At 55.5% G+C, this 11,913-nt stretch overlaps 1 protein-coding gene across 21 annotated transcripts in view; it reads right to left on the reverse strand.

Moving 5' to 3' along the window:
- LOC102437860 (protocadherin gamma-C4) overlaps positions 1-11,913 on the reverse strand; it is a 148,880-nt gene that overhangs the window by 13,485 nt on the left and 123,482 nt on the right. For 19 of the 21 annotated variants that reach the window (XM_006086455.3, XM_014453790.2, XM_023752033.1 and 16 more), the window contains one exon: positions 761-819. In XM_006086455.3, coding sequence (XP_006086517.1) covers positions 761-819 — 59 coding nt within the window. Of the gene's footprint in view, positions 1-760; positions 820-3,700; positions 6,340-7,746; positions 11,628-11,913 lie in introns of those variants that run through there. The other 2 variants (XM_006086439.3, XM_023752036.1) reach the window with 2 other exon arrangements.

The raw sequence follows: 11,913 nt of genomic DNA on the forward strand, positions 1-11,913 counted from the left end.
ACCTAGCCATGGCAGACGTGGTGTGAGGCACGGATCAACGCCAGTAGATACAATGGTAGGAACAGAGAGGCAGCAATAAATACAGAAACCGAGATAGAGACCAAGAAAAAGGGAGAGGCCGAGAATGTAAACTGACAGAGACTGAGGGGCAGGTGCAGAGATAAGAGAGTGGCAGAGACAAAAGGACTGTGGACTGAGAGGGTAGAACCAGTGGGGGGGCCTCCCGGGTGGCCTGGAGGAGGATCAGGGCCAGGAAGACCTGCCCTCCTCAGCTCCACCTCCAGCTGTGCTGTCTCCCTTCCCCCACAGCTGCCCGGCCTCCCTCTCCTCCTCTGTCTTTCCTGCAGGCTCCTCCTCTCCTCCTCCTGCCCCAGGTTTCTCGGCCTGAACCCCAGGTCAGGATGGAGCCCAGCTCCAACCAGAGTGGGGAGATGTAGGCAGTAGATGGGTTAATAAGCTCCCTCCCCTACCCGGAGACCACCTTAAAACCACCTTGTGGTCCCACGGAGCCCCCAGGAGATAGGACAGGTTTCCTGGGGTGGGAGAAGAGAGGGGATGAGCGTATGACCTGAGCTTCCAAAATAGCCTCTTCCCTCTGGGGTCTGTGTAAGAGCCTCCAGGACACCAGAACCTCCCTGAAATCTGGAACTGAGGGAAGAAGCCATTCGTAGCAAATGCTGAGCCCTCCCCCATCCCCTCTCACGTCATCACTGAGAAAATGCCGCAGAGAAGAGGGTGGGCTGGAGAGGCAGTCACCTACCCGCTGGTGCCGGGTCTCTGGGCCTGAGAGAAACGCCAGTCCGTGTTGGGCGGGGCTTGCTGTGGAGAAAACAGAGGGAAATGGGCTGAGTACCCTGGAGAAGTCTGAATGTTACCGACCCCTGGGGATGGGCCCGAGGCAGAGAGGGGAGTGCACACAGAGAAGAAACTGGTGTCAGATGGGGGGTGGGGGGGATGTAGACTCATCTTCAGAGACAAAATATACCTCAGGTTTCAGGGGGTACGGAGACAGATAAAAACATTTATCTGACCACAGTGAGCAAACCGATTCCTTTGCTAAAGAAACCGCCCCTTCCTCCCTGGCCCCCAGACTCAGATTTCTGAGCTGAGACTCCGGGGCTAAAATGTCTTCCGCAGAACCCAGAACCGAGGGGAGGGGTGCAGAGGAGGCCCCCAAATGTGGCCGATGAGAACCCTGCCAGCCCCAGAAAGATTTATTCAGCTCCTCAGCTGGGAACAAAGCTTCCGCTGCAGCAAGATGGCTGCTGCCTGGGTAACCCTTTTCGTGCCAGGTTGTGCCGTAACACACTCAGAGGGACGCCTCTTCCCGGCCCTTGGCAATCAAGGGTCCCTTCCCACAGCTAAATACATTATTAATTTAGGAGTCATGCCAGGCGGGGCCTTTGCAGGGCATCCAAGCCCCAGGACACCTCTCGCCCCCATAACTCGGTGCCAGACAATGACTGTGTCTAAGGAGGAGAGAACAAGGCTCCTCTGTCTGGGACAGAAACTGCTGGATGGAGCCCAGCAGAGATCAAGCTCCCACAGCCTCCAAGCAGAGCCAACCAAGTCTCCAGGGCTCCCGAGGGGCCGATCTGGAGCCATCCGCCACCTGGAGGAAGCGTGGGACTCTGGCCAGCCACCTCTCTCCCAGCCTTTCCCCGGGGGTGTGTTATCCCATCACACACACTCACTCCTGAGCTTTCTCCTCACCCTTCTGGGGTGTGCTAGTAATTAATTCTCACACTCACTCCCAGGAGCGGAGAAGGAGGTGTGAGCATCTCTGGTGACACTGGGGAGAAGGAAGACCCATGGCTGCCAAATGACTCACTCGGAGCCTCACAGGTGGCAGTGATGTGAGCAGAGCCCAGAAACATAGCCTCCCAGGTGCAACAGGAGTCACCAGCACCGTCTGGGGCTGCCCACCCTCAGCACCGTATCTGTGGCAATAGCAGAATCTACACGGAGACACAGGTACCCTGACAGATTGGAGGAGAGGAGCTGGGCGAAATTCAAAACCTGCAAAAGGACGCGGGTCCACCTTTGTTCCTTAGGGCCGCTCTGGGGTAAGGAGCCCCAGAAGACCTTTCTCCACTTGGGAGACCCACCTCTACCCCATCCCAGCAGGTGCAGACATCCCTGCTGTCCTCCAGCGTTCCAATGGCCTAGTTCTGCTGGCATTAGGCAGACCTCCCTTAGGTCTTCCTCCATCACTTACCGGAGGACTTGAACAAGTCACGTGACCGCTGTGAAACTGTCCTGAGGTGGGGGTGCTAGTACCTCTCCAACCAAAGTGTTGGAGGAGCAATGAGATGTGGCTCTCAGAGGAGGTGTGTAGTGAGCGCTCCCGGTCAGCTATCACACTCTCACGGGGGTCTTGTTCCAAAATATGATTCCGTGGGGGCGGGGTGAGGCACAGACATATTGTGATAAAAGCTCCTGGAGTTGTGGCACCTTATGCTTTGTTACTACAGTGGGGCCTTGACTTACGAGTGTCCCGACTAACGAGTTTTTTGAGATACCAGCTGTCTCTCAGTGGATTTTTTGCATTGAGTTGACAGAGTAATTTGAGTTAATGAGCTCCTTAACAAGCTCCTTAACGAGCTCGGTCTCAGAACGAATTAAACTCGTAAGTCAAGGTCCCACTGTATTATAGTTTCTCCATACACGAGGGCACCCTGGCACCTGGCAGAGGCTGTGGCTCTCCATCAGCCAGAGAGGGAGGATGTGCCAAAGTCTCCGATACTTTGGTCACCCCCAAAGCCTAGGTCTGAGATCTCTAGACACATTGTGGTCACGACGGAGCCAAACACCGATCCACTTCCCGCGAGAGGACAGGGCTGCGGGTGGCACTGAGGTCCCAGGCTGCGGGTCCTGCAGCAGCTGCCTCGCTCTCCCGGGGCCGGGACCTGCCGGCCCTTGGACCCCAGGGCACCTCGGACCACCTGGCCGAGGCTTCTGGGCTGGAGGCCCAGCGGGATCGGCCGGCCCGTGGGTCATAGAGTCCCAGCCACCGCGCCTTGAGCGCCCGGACTGGCTCCCGCGCTCTGGACGCCCCAGCCCACCCGGAGGCGACCGGGTCCGGTCCGGGACAGCACCGGCATGACCTGGGACTGTCACCAGGGTGCGCAGTCAGCGGTGAGCACCTCGGAGGTAGCGGGACGGAGGGAAGCTGTGAGGGGCTCAGCCTGTGGTGTGACCCGCAGCTGGTAGTGCAGGCGGCGCGAGTCCCAGCCCCAGTGCGAGGGCGTGAGTGGCGGGAACCCTGCGCACGCCCCTGTCCTGTCCACAGATGCGTGTTTGGACGGGGGAATACGGAGGGTTGAGAACAACAGCGAAGTCCCAGATCCCGGGAGTTGGGAGAAACTTAAGAGGAAACTTAGGCGGCTGGCTGTGGGCGTGGGTCTGTGACTGCCTCCACCCTGGACCCCCGGCCCCCGCGGAAATCGCTGGCAAGGTCGCCGGGCCCCTGCCTTTTCGGAGTTGTGGAGGCAGGGGCGGTCCTATCACTTCCCGGGGGCTCAGAGCAGCATCCCTGTTGGGCCACACCTCTGGCCCCGCGCAACCTGTCCGAATGGTCCCCACAATCGGGTGAGACGCCGCCAGCAGCTAGCAGCCGAGCCCGTGTGAGCGGGGTGGGTGCAGGTTCAAAGCCCCTAAGATCTGGCCGGGCAGCTGGGGATCGCGCTGAGCCCCTCACCTGGCTCGGCTCCCGCAGCGTGTTAGAGCGGGACCGGGAAGGCGTCGGGCTCCAGCGCCAGGGCTGAAGGGCTGCTGGACGCCGAGGGGCCTTAGAAAAGTGAAGTCACTGCCGTCCGAGGCTGGTGAAAAGCACGTCCTGTAGCAGTGGCTCTGCGAGTCCGCGGGCCGCAGCGTCACCTCCATGTACTTGAGCGTGCCGTCCGAGCTCACCTGCAGGTTGGGGCTGGACTGCTTGTAGTAGTCCTCCCGGGAGGGCGAGTCCTGGCGCTTGCAACACCCGCCCCCGCCCCCCTCCCCATCTGCCTGTCCCCGAAGGCACTTAGCTGACAGAAAGGTGAAGGTGACTAAAGATAACAGACTGACGGCTGCGAGGGCCACAATGAGGTAAAGGGTAAGGTCTGACCGCTCAGGAGGGTGTGTGAAGAAGTCGCTGGATTTGGGCATTTCCTCAGGGTCCTCATCCTCCAGAACCAGGAGCACTGTGGCCGTGGAGGAGAGGGCAGGGTCACCGTTGTCCCTCACCAGGACCACCACCTGCTGGGTGTCAGAGTCCTCCTCCAGCAAGGCCCGGGCTGTGCGCACCTCACCGGTGTGTGCCGACACCAGGAACAGTCCTGGGGCTGTGGACTGTGGCAACAGCGAATAAGAGAGCCACGCGTTGTGGCCTGCATCCGCATCCACAGCTGTCACCTTGGTGACCAAGGAGCCAGGAGGCGCCGAGCGAGGGAGACGCTGGGGGGCTGGGAGCTCCCAGCCGGGTCTTGGGTGCAGCACAGCCGGGGCATTATCATTCTGGTCCAGGACAAACACATGCAGAGAGGTGTTGGCATGCAGCGGGGGAGAGCCAGAGTCTCGCACCCCCACCGCGATCTGCATCATCTGCAGCAATTCGTAGTCAAAGGTGCGTTGGGCAAAGACCCGCCCATCCTGGGGGTTGACATAGACGAAGGAGGAGGCTGGGGCTCCCTGGATCTGATTCCCTATGATGGAGTAGGTGAGCCGGGCATTGTCCCCCGTGTCTGGATCGGAGGCAGCCACAGTGCAGAGAAGGGAGCCTGGAGGCCGGTTTTCCGGGATGTAAGCAGTATAGAGCTGCTGGGTGAAGTAGGGGGCATTGTCATTAACATCGGAAATGTTGAGCCTGATGGTGAGATGTGCGTGCAGGGGAGGTGAGCCTGCGTCACTGGCCAGCAGCTCAATGATATAGTGGGATGTGGCCTCCCGGTCCAAGGGCTGGCTGGTTAGCAGTGAGTAGTGGTTCTCAGAGGGCTTAATCTGAAAAGGCAGGTCTGGAGAGATATCAAGGCTCACTTCACCGTTCCTCCCTGAGTCTCTGTCCCGCACATTAAACAATCCCACTACTGTGCCCACTGGTGTGCTCTCCAGGACCGGGTTGACCAAAGAGGCCAGTAGTACCTCTGGGGCATTGTCATTGGCATCCCCCACATCCACTTGAATCACACAGTGGCCTTCCATGGCTGGCTGTCCCTGATCACGGGCCCTTGCATGAATTTCATAGAAACTTGACTCCTCAAAGTCTATGGGACCCAACACATGGATTGCTCCACTGCTAGGATCTAGGCCAAAGAGATTCCGCACTGCCTCAGATGTATGGTCTCCAAAAGAATAGTCGAGTTGGCCATTGGTGCCTTCGTCCGGATCAGTGGCATTGAGGCGGAGCAGCAGTGTACCCATGGGTGCATTCTCTGCGAGTCCCACACGAAGAACTGAGGACTGGAAGGTTGGAGCATTATCGTTGATGTCCAGCACAGTGATAGAGATAAGGGCGGTCCCTGAGCGGGCTGGGACACCCCCATCCACAGCAGTGAGCACCAACTGATGTTTTGCCTGAGCTTCGCGGTCCAGCTGCTGCTCTAGCACCAGCTCTGGGAACAGCTTCCCATCTTTTAGGGTCTTCACATTCAGAGAGAAGTGGTTGTTGGGGCTCAGAGTGTAGAAGCTCACAGTATTGGTGCCCACATCTGGATCCTGGGCACTATCTAGTGGGAATCGTGCCCCCAGTGCAGCTGATTCCGAGATGCGTATCTCTCGCTCAGGGCTGGCAAAGCTAGGCGAGTTGTCATTGAGATCCAGGATCTCTACCTCTACACGGATTAGTTCCAGTGGGTGTTCGGTCACCACCTGGACTGGCAACAGGCAGCTGGTACTGGCTCCACACAGGCTCTCTCGGTCAATCTTTTGATTTACTGCCAGACCACCACTCATCAAGCTCAGGGAAAAATAGTGCCCCTTTTCCTCAGAGCCCAACCGCAGTCTACGGCTCATCAGATCTGTCACCTTTAAGCCTAGATCCTGAGCAACATTTCCCACCAGCGTCCCCGGCTCAGACTCCTCCACCACTGAGTAACGAAGCTGCCCAGACACCCAGCCCCAGCAGCACAAGGACAACATGCACAGCACTTGCCATTTCCCAGCGAGCTGTGGGGGTATCTTGGGCCCCATGACCCAGAAGTCCCTCCTGGACACTGACTCTGTGCTGTCCTGTCTCCAAGGTAGACCCAGGGCTTGGAATGTAGCAGCTGAAATCTCTTGTGTCTCCTTCCAGCCTCTTAAAAACTGCTCTGAGGTTTGTCTGCCTGCAGCAGTTCCTCTTAGTCACCGAATGGCGGGGGTGGGTGGGGGGGAAGGGGGAATTAAATCTGAGTGGAGCTGGGGAGCTGGGGGAGGAGAGGCGGGCAAGAAGAGCAGATCCCCCACCTCAGCTCTTAGTCTGATTGGCCAAAAAGTCTGTCTGCTCTCAACCAATTATGAAGTCTCCTCAGTCCTGGAAACCTTAGGAACAGGCTGCAAATCTGTGTCACAGAAGCCTCCTACTTCCCCACTTATTTCGTGCTGCAGGTTGATTCAGCCCCCTTGGCAGCAAAATTTGACAGCTCAGATGGTGCTCAACAGGAAAGACAAAGTGGTACAAAACTTCTCAGTGTTCTGTCCCAGCAACTTCCTGCATGATTTCAGAAGCTTCCACTACTTGCTTGAACCAACAAAAGTTTGTCCTTATGGGGGAGGCAAAGCCCATGTGTTCGCCCTCCCACCCCCATCCTGCTAACCACTGCTGACATGAGAAGAGAGATTTGTTAGGATCATGTAGAGTCTAGCTCTGACTTTCCAGCAATGCTTTAAGGAATCTCAATGTCAGCTGATGACTATAGCACTCAGCTTTCCTGAGATCCAGACTTGAGCTACAGAATGAGCATCACAGCTTATGGTAGGGGAAATATTTCTGGGACGGATTCAGGTCACCAGAAGGGTGACTAGAAACTAGGCATGGCCTCCAGGCTTTATGGTTTCACCAATTCAGAAGTACTCTACTTAGAGACCCTCAGAATAGCTATCTCTATGCATGCCTCATCTGTAAACCAGATTTCTGACATTAAGTGATTTCACTCTTTGCTTTTTCCCCCAGAGAGGTAATGCCCCCCTGCCCCAGTCTACTGCATCTAGCTCAAATCCCAGTGGGGACTTGATTGGGAGTCCTGAAGATGCCTCTACTCCCTTGATTCTTTCCTCTTTGTGCTGTCTTCTAGATTCCAAGCAGGAACTTCCCTTCACAGTGGGTTAGGGAGTACTTGATACTGTGAGGCAAAGGTATGTTTCCCTCAATCCACTGGGGAATGGTAATCTAGAGTTAAGGTAGGCCAGAATCTGGCCCCTTCATTCCGGAAGAGTAGAGAACGCAGCCACCTGGGTTTAGGTGATGGTCCAGTGTTCCCTACCCTTGTGTTTCATAGTCTTCTATGCTCCCACATTCTTGCAGCATGCTTCCCTGGCTCTTGATCATTTACTTTCATTTCTTACTCTCAGATAAGGTCATAACCCAAACCGAAGTATTAACCTTCGACAACTCCCCGGTTAATTCACAAAACACTTCTAAAGCACAGAATCTACCACACAGTTACCACTCACAAAAATGGTGACATCACTACGGGCTCTTACAGAGAGGCCAATACTCTCTGGTACATGGCCCGACCACATGCCTGGGTCGGAATAACCCTCAAGCATTGACTGAGCCTGCAAAGATCTCACCTCCAGCCCATAGAGAAGATCAGAGGGTGGGCAGCTTGGGCGAACAGGCTCCCCTGCCATAGGTGCACTGGGCGACTTCACCATCATGAAGCTATCGCTCCGAGTGGGTGCAGAAGCCAAGGGTGTACAGCCATGAGAGTGACCACCCACATCAACAAACTTGATAGGATCATCTGACCCTAGCTGGATTCGGAGGATCCCATTGGAAGGAGGAAGCCCCTCCCTCCTTCGAGAACGGGTGAGACATGCACAGGTGCCAGCAGGAAAGCAGGTCGCTCCGCAGGCAGCCCCACGAAGACACTTAGAGAGCAGAGCCACGAATGAGCCAAAGGAGACAAAGCAAATCGCCACTAGTGATACAGCCAAGTAGAGGGTCAGGCGGGATTCTCCTTCCCTTGGAGCTGAAGATTCTCGAAGGTCAGGGACAACCGGATGAGCATCTTCCTCCAAGGACACTAGGAGAGTAACGGAGGTAGAGAGCGGTGGGGTACCACTATCCTTTACCACAATGACCAGCTTCTGTGGTGGGAGATCAGCTGGAATGGGAACAGCTGTCCGCACCTCCCCAGCGTAACGAGAGACCGCAAACAAGCTGGGATCTGGGGCCTCCAGGAGCTGATAGGAAACCCAAGCATTGTAACCTGAATCCAAGTCCACAGCAGTCACCTTTGTGACTAGGTGACCAGCACCAACGGATGGAGGCAGTGCTTGGGGACATAAGGAACCAGGCCGGGCCCTAGGGCGGAGCACAGCTGGCGCATTGTCATTGAGGTCCAGCACGAATAGACGAACTGTCACGGTGCTACTAAGGGGTGGGTTGCCCCGATCCCGGGCCTGCACCTCAAACTGCAGTGTCTGTGTTTGCTCATAGTCAAAGGATCGAGTAGCATGAACAGCTCCTGTCTGGGGGTTCAGGGAGATGAAGGAGGAAGCCGACACGTCTCGATTTCTGGGCTCTAGGAGAGAGTAGGAGATGAGCGAATTCAAGCCAGAGTCTGGATCAGAGGCTGCGAGGGAGCAAAGCAGGTCCCCTGGGCGATTGTTCTCAGGAACAAACACCTCATGTGACCTCTGGAAGAAAGAAGGTGGGTTATCATTCACATCTGAAATATTGAGGAAGATAGTCCTTTGGGTGCTCAGAGGAGGGTTCCCAGCATCAGAAGCCGTGACCATGATGTCATAGCTGGATTTGGCCTCTCTGTCCAAGGGCCCAGCAGTCACCAGGGAGAACTGGTTCCTGAAGGCGGACTTGAGGGCAAATGGCAAGTGGTCAGGAATACGGAGGCTCACATCTCCGTTGGACCCTGAGTCGGGGTCCTGCACACTGATCAGTGCCACCACAGTGCCAGGTTCCGCGCTCTCTGGGAGAGTCCCGAGCTCTGAGGTCACCGTGATGTGGGGGGCGTTGTCATTTACATCCAGGAGATCCACTCGAAGGCTGCAATGTTGCTCCATGGCCGGAGAACCCCCATCACGAGCCCGGACATCAAATTCATAGTAATTCTCATTCTCAAAGTCTAGGGGCCCCTGGAGGGTAAGCTTTCCAGTCGTGGGGTGCAGGCTAAAGAGGTTTCTCACGCGGTCAGGGGTGTGACCACTGAAAGAAAAGGTGACATTACCACTGGGACCCAGGTCCGGGTCGGAGGCGTTGAGCTGGATGAGCAGCATGCCGGCGGGCGCACTCTCCAGCACGCTAATCCTGTAGCTGGATTGCTGGAAGGCTGGGGCGTTGTCGTTCACGTCCAGCACCGACACCCGGAGCTCCGCGGTGCCGGATCTGGGAGGGTTACCTCCATCCACGGCAGTCAGCACCAGGCGGTAGTCCGACTGCTTCTCCCGATCCAGAGGCTTCTCCAGGAGCAGCTCCGGGACCAGGCTGCCGTCGCTGCGCTTCTTTACATCCAGCGCAAAGTGTTCGTTGGAGCTCAGTCTGTAGCTGCTGATGGAGTTGCTCCCCACATCTGCATCCTGAGCCTTTTCCAAGGGGAAACGCTGCCCTGGAGGAGCCGCCTCCCCAATTTCCAAGTCCAGCTGCTGCCGAGGAAATCGGGGGGCGTGATCATTCACATCCACGATTTCTACCTCCGCTCGGTACATTTCCAAAGGCCCTTCGGTTACAAACTCCAGGGGCACGATGCAGTTGGCACTGAGCCCACACAGTGCCTCTCGATCAATTGGGTTCTTGATGAGCAGGGCTCCGCTGTCCAAATCCACACGGAAGTGTCTTTGGTTCACCTCTCCAGCGACCTGCAGGCTTCGGGCGGACAGACTCTCTGTATCCAGCAGGAAATCTTGGGCGACATTCCCTACAAAAGTCCCCTCCTGGGACTCCTCTGGGACCGGGTAGCGGATCTGCCCACAAACGTAACCCAGGTAGCAACAGAGGAACAAAAGGGTAGCCCCCGGGCAGATGTCTACCCAGCTTCTCACCTCGCGGAGCATTGCTGCCGCCAGCTCGCTCTCTACCTGGTCCTGAGAAGCCAAAGAAGCCGACCCGCCCCAAACAGCCACAGCAGCTGGAGACACCTATCTCCCTTTGCCCGCGCCAGTTCTGGCGCGGCTCGGCCGGCGCCGCAAGGGTTACGCGCCGTTTTTTGCTGGTGGCGGGGTAGATTTGTCTGCCTCCCACCACGCGATTGGCGGACAGCGGCTCCTGGGCTCAGCCAATAGGCTGAGCAGAGAACATCCCAATAGCGGCAGGGTTAATGCGTCGCAGCATTGGAGAAAAAGCAGACACACACCCCAAAACAAAAAACACCCATCTTTTCACCTTTCTCCCGCTCAACAGCATTTCTTTCCACGGGTTATTATTACCTCTATGGAGAGGCAGACAACAGATACTAGTACGTGTCGTGCTTTTTTTTCTCGAACACACCAATTTTCCCCGCCCCCTTTCCGCGGGGAAAACAGCCAGAGCCCTAGCAACCTGCAGCCCTGAGAGGAGTAGCCATTGGAGACTGGTCACTGTTCGAGCCAGTGTTGTCATCCACCAATATTCTAAATGAGTAGCTTCCGCTCAGCCCAGTTGTATCAGAGCAACAGCTAATTAGAAGCACTGCCGCGTACACAGAACTCAGCCTCTCTCCGATTATTCAGAAACGTAGCCACCTCTTTGCAGAAAAGGCTTACACATTAATGTAGCCAATTAAATTTATGCAGTACACATTTTTTGCTGTACCAGGAGGCGCAGCGGAAACCAAAACTCTTTTATTCAGACGCTTGCTAGTGATATACTAAATTACCATTCATTCATTTCAAGGACAGTATGGGAGGAGATGAAGCAGAGTAGAGGAAGCCAGGAAAGGGAGATGTTCCAAATCAGTAAAGAATCAGTTGTGTCTAGGAGGTACTAAGGGTCAGATCTCACTACCTGGCAGAAAGCTGATGTTCACAGATTTAATAGCTCCCCATGAACGATTGAGATCAAGCTACCAATAGCACTGTGCCTACAAATCCCCTTTATTTGACACCATGGTATGCCTGCTATGTTGTTAATTACCAACAGAGGCTGTTTCAAAAGAGCAAGCTTTTCACTTAGCCCCAGGGGGCCCCTTGGAGCTGGAGACTTGATGTCACTCCACCCTGACCCTGATCCAGACCCTCCCAGGAGCCTGGCGACCACCTTGCACAAATGAAGAAACAGCTCATTTCACACTGCAGTTACCTGCAAACTATAACCTGAGTGGCAAACACACCAGAGCACAAAGATAAAATTTCAGCCTGATCTGGACATATTTCTGAACTCATTTGAATCCTCACCTAGGTTACCGGTGGATGCCAAAACCAGTGGCAAAACCTGGGCTTCTTATCCTCCCTATATTTTCCCAAACCCTTGATCCTCAGGAATATCCTCTGACTATGGTGATGCCAGCAACCAACATTCTGGTCTCAAAGGGAGGGGGGGCGGTGTGCTTTCTATGTTCTTTTACAAAAACACCTGAACCTCTTCTCCTGGGAATGATGGAAGTGAAAATCAGGCTAACCCACTGGGTGTTTATGCCAGGATTCTCTTCAGTGAATGACACCTCATCCACCCAGCTCCCTCAGTTGGAACAGGTACGGTCATCCTTGACTCATTCCTCTCCCTGACTACCTATATGACGTCAATCAACAAGTCCTGAGGATTTTACTATGATACCTCCCTCCATTTATTCTGCCACTGGAATG

Source organism: Myotis lucifugus, unplaced genomic scaffold (genome assembly GCF_000147115.1).
Source record: "Myotis lucifugus unplaced genomic scaffold, Myoluc2.0 scaffold_28, whole genome shotgun sequence".
Classification (NCBI taxonomy): Eukaryota; Metazoa; Chordata; class Mammalia; order Chiroptera; family Vespertilionidae; genus Myotis; species Myotis lucifugus.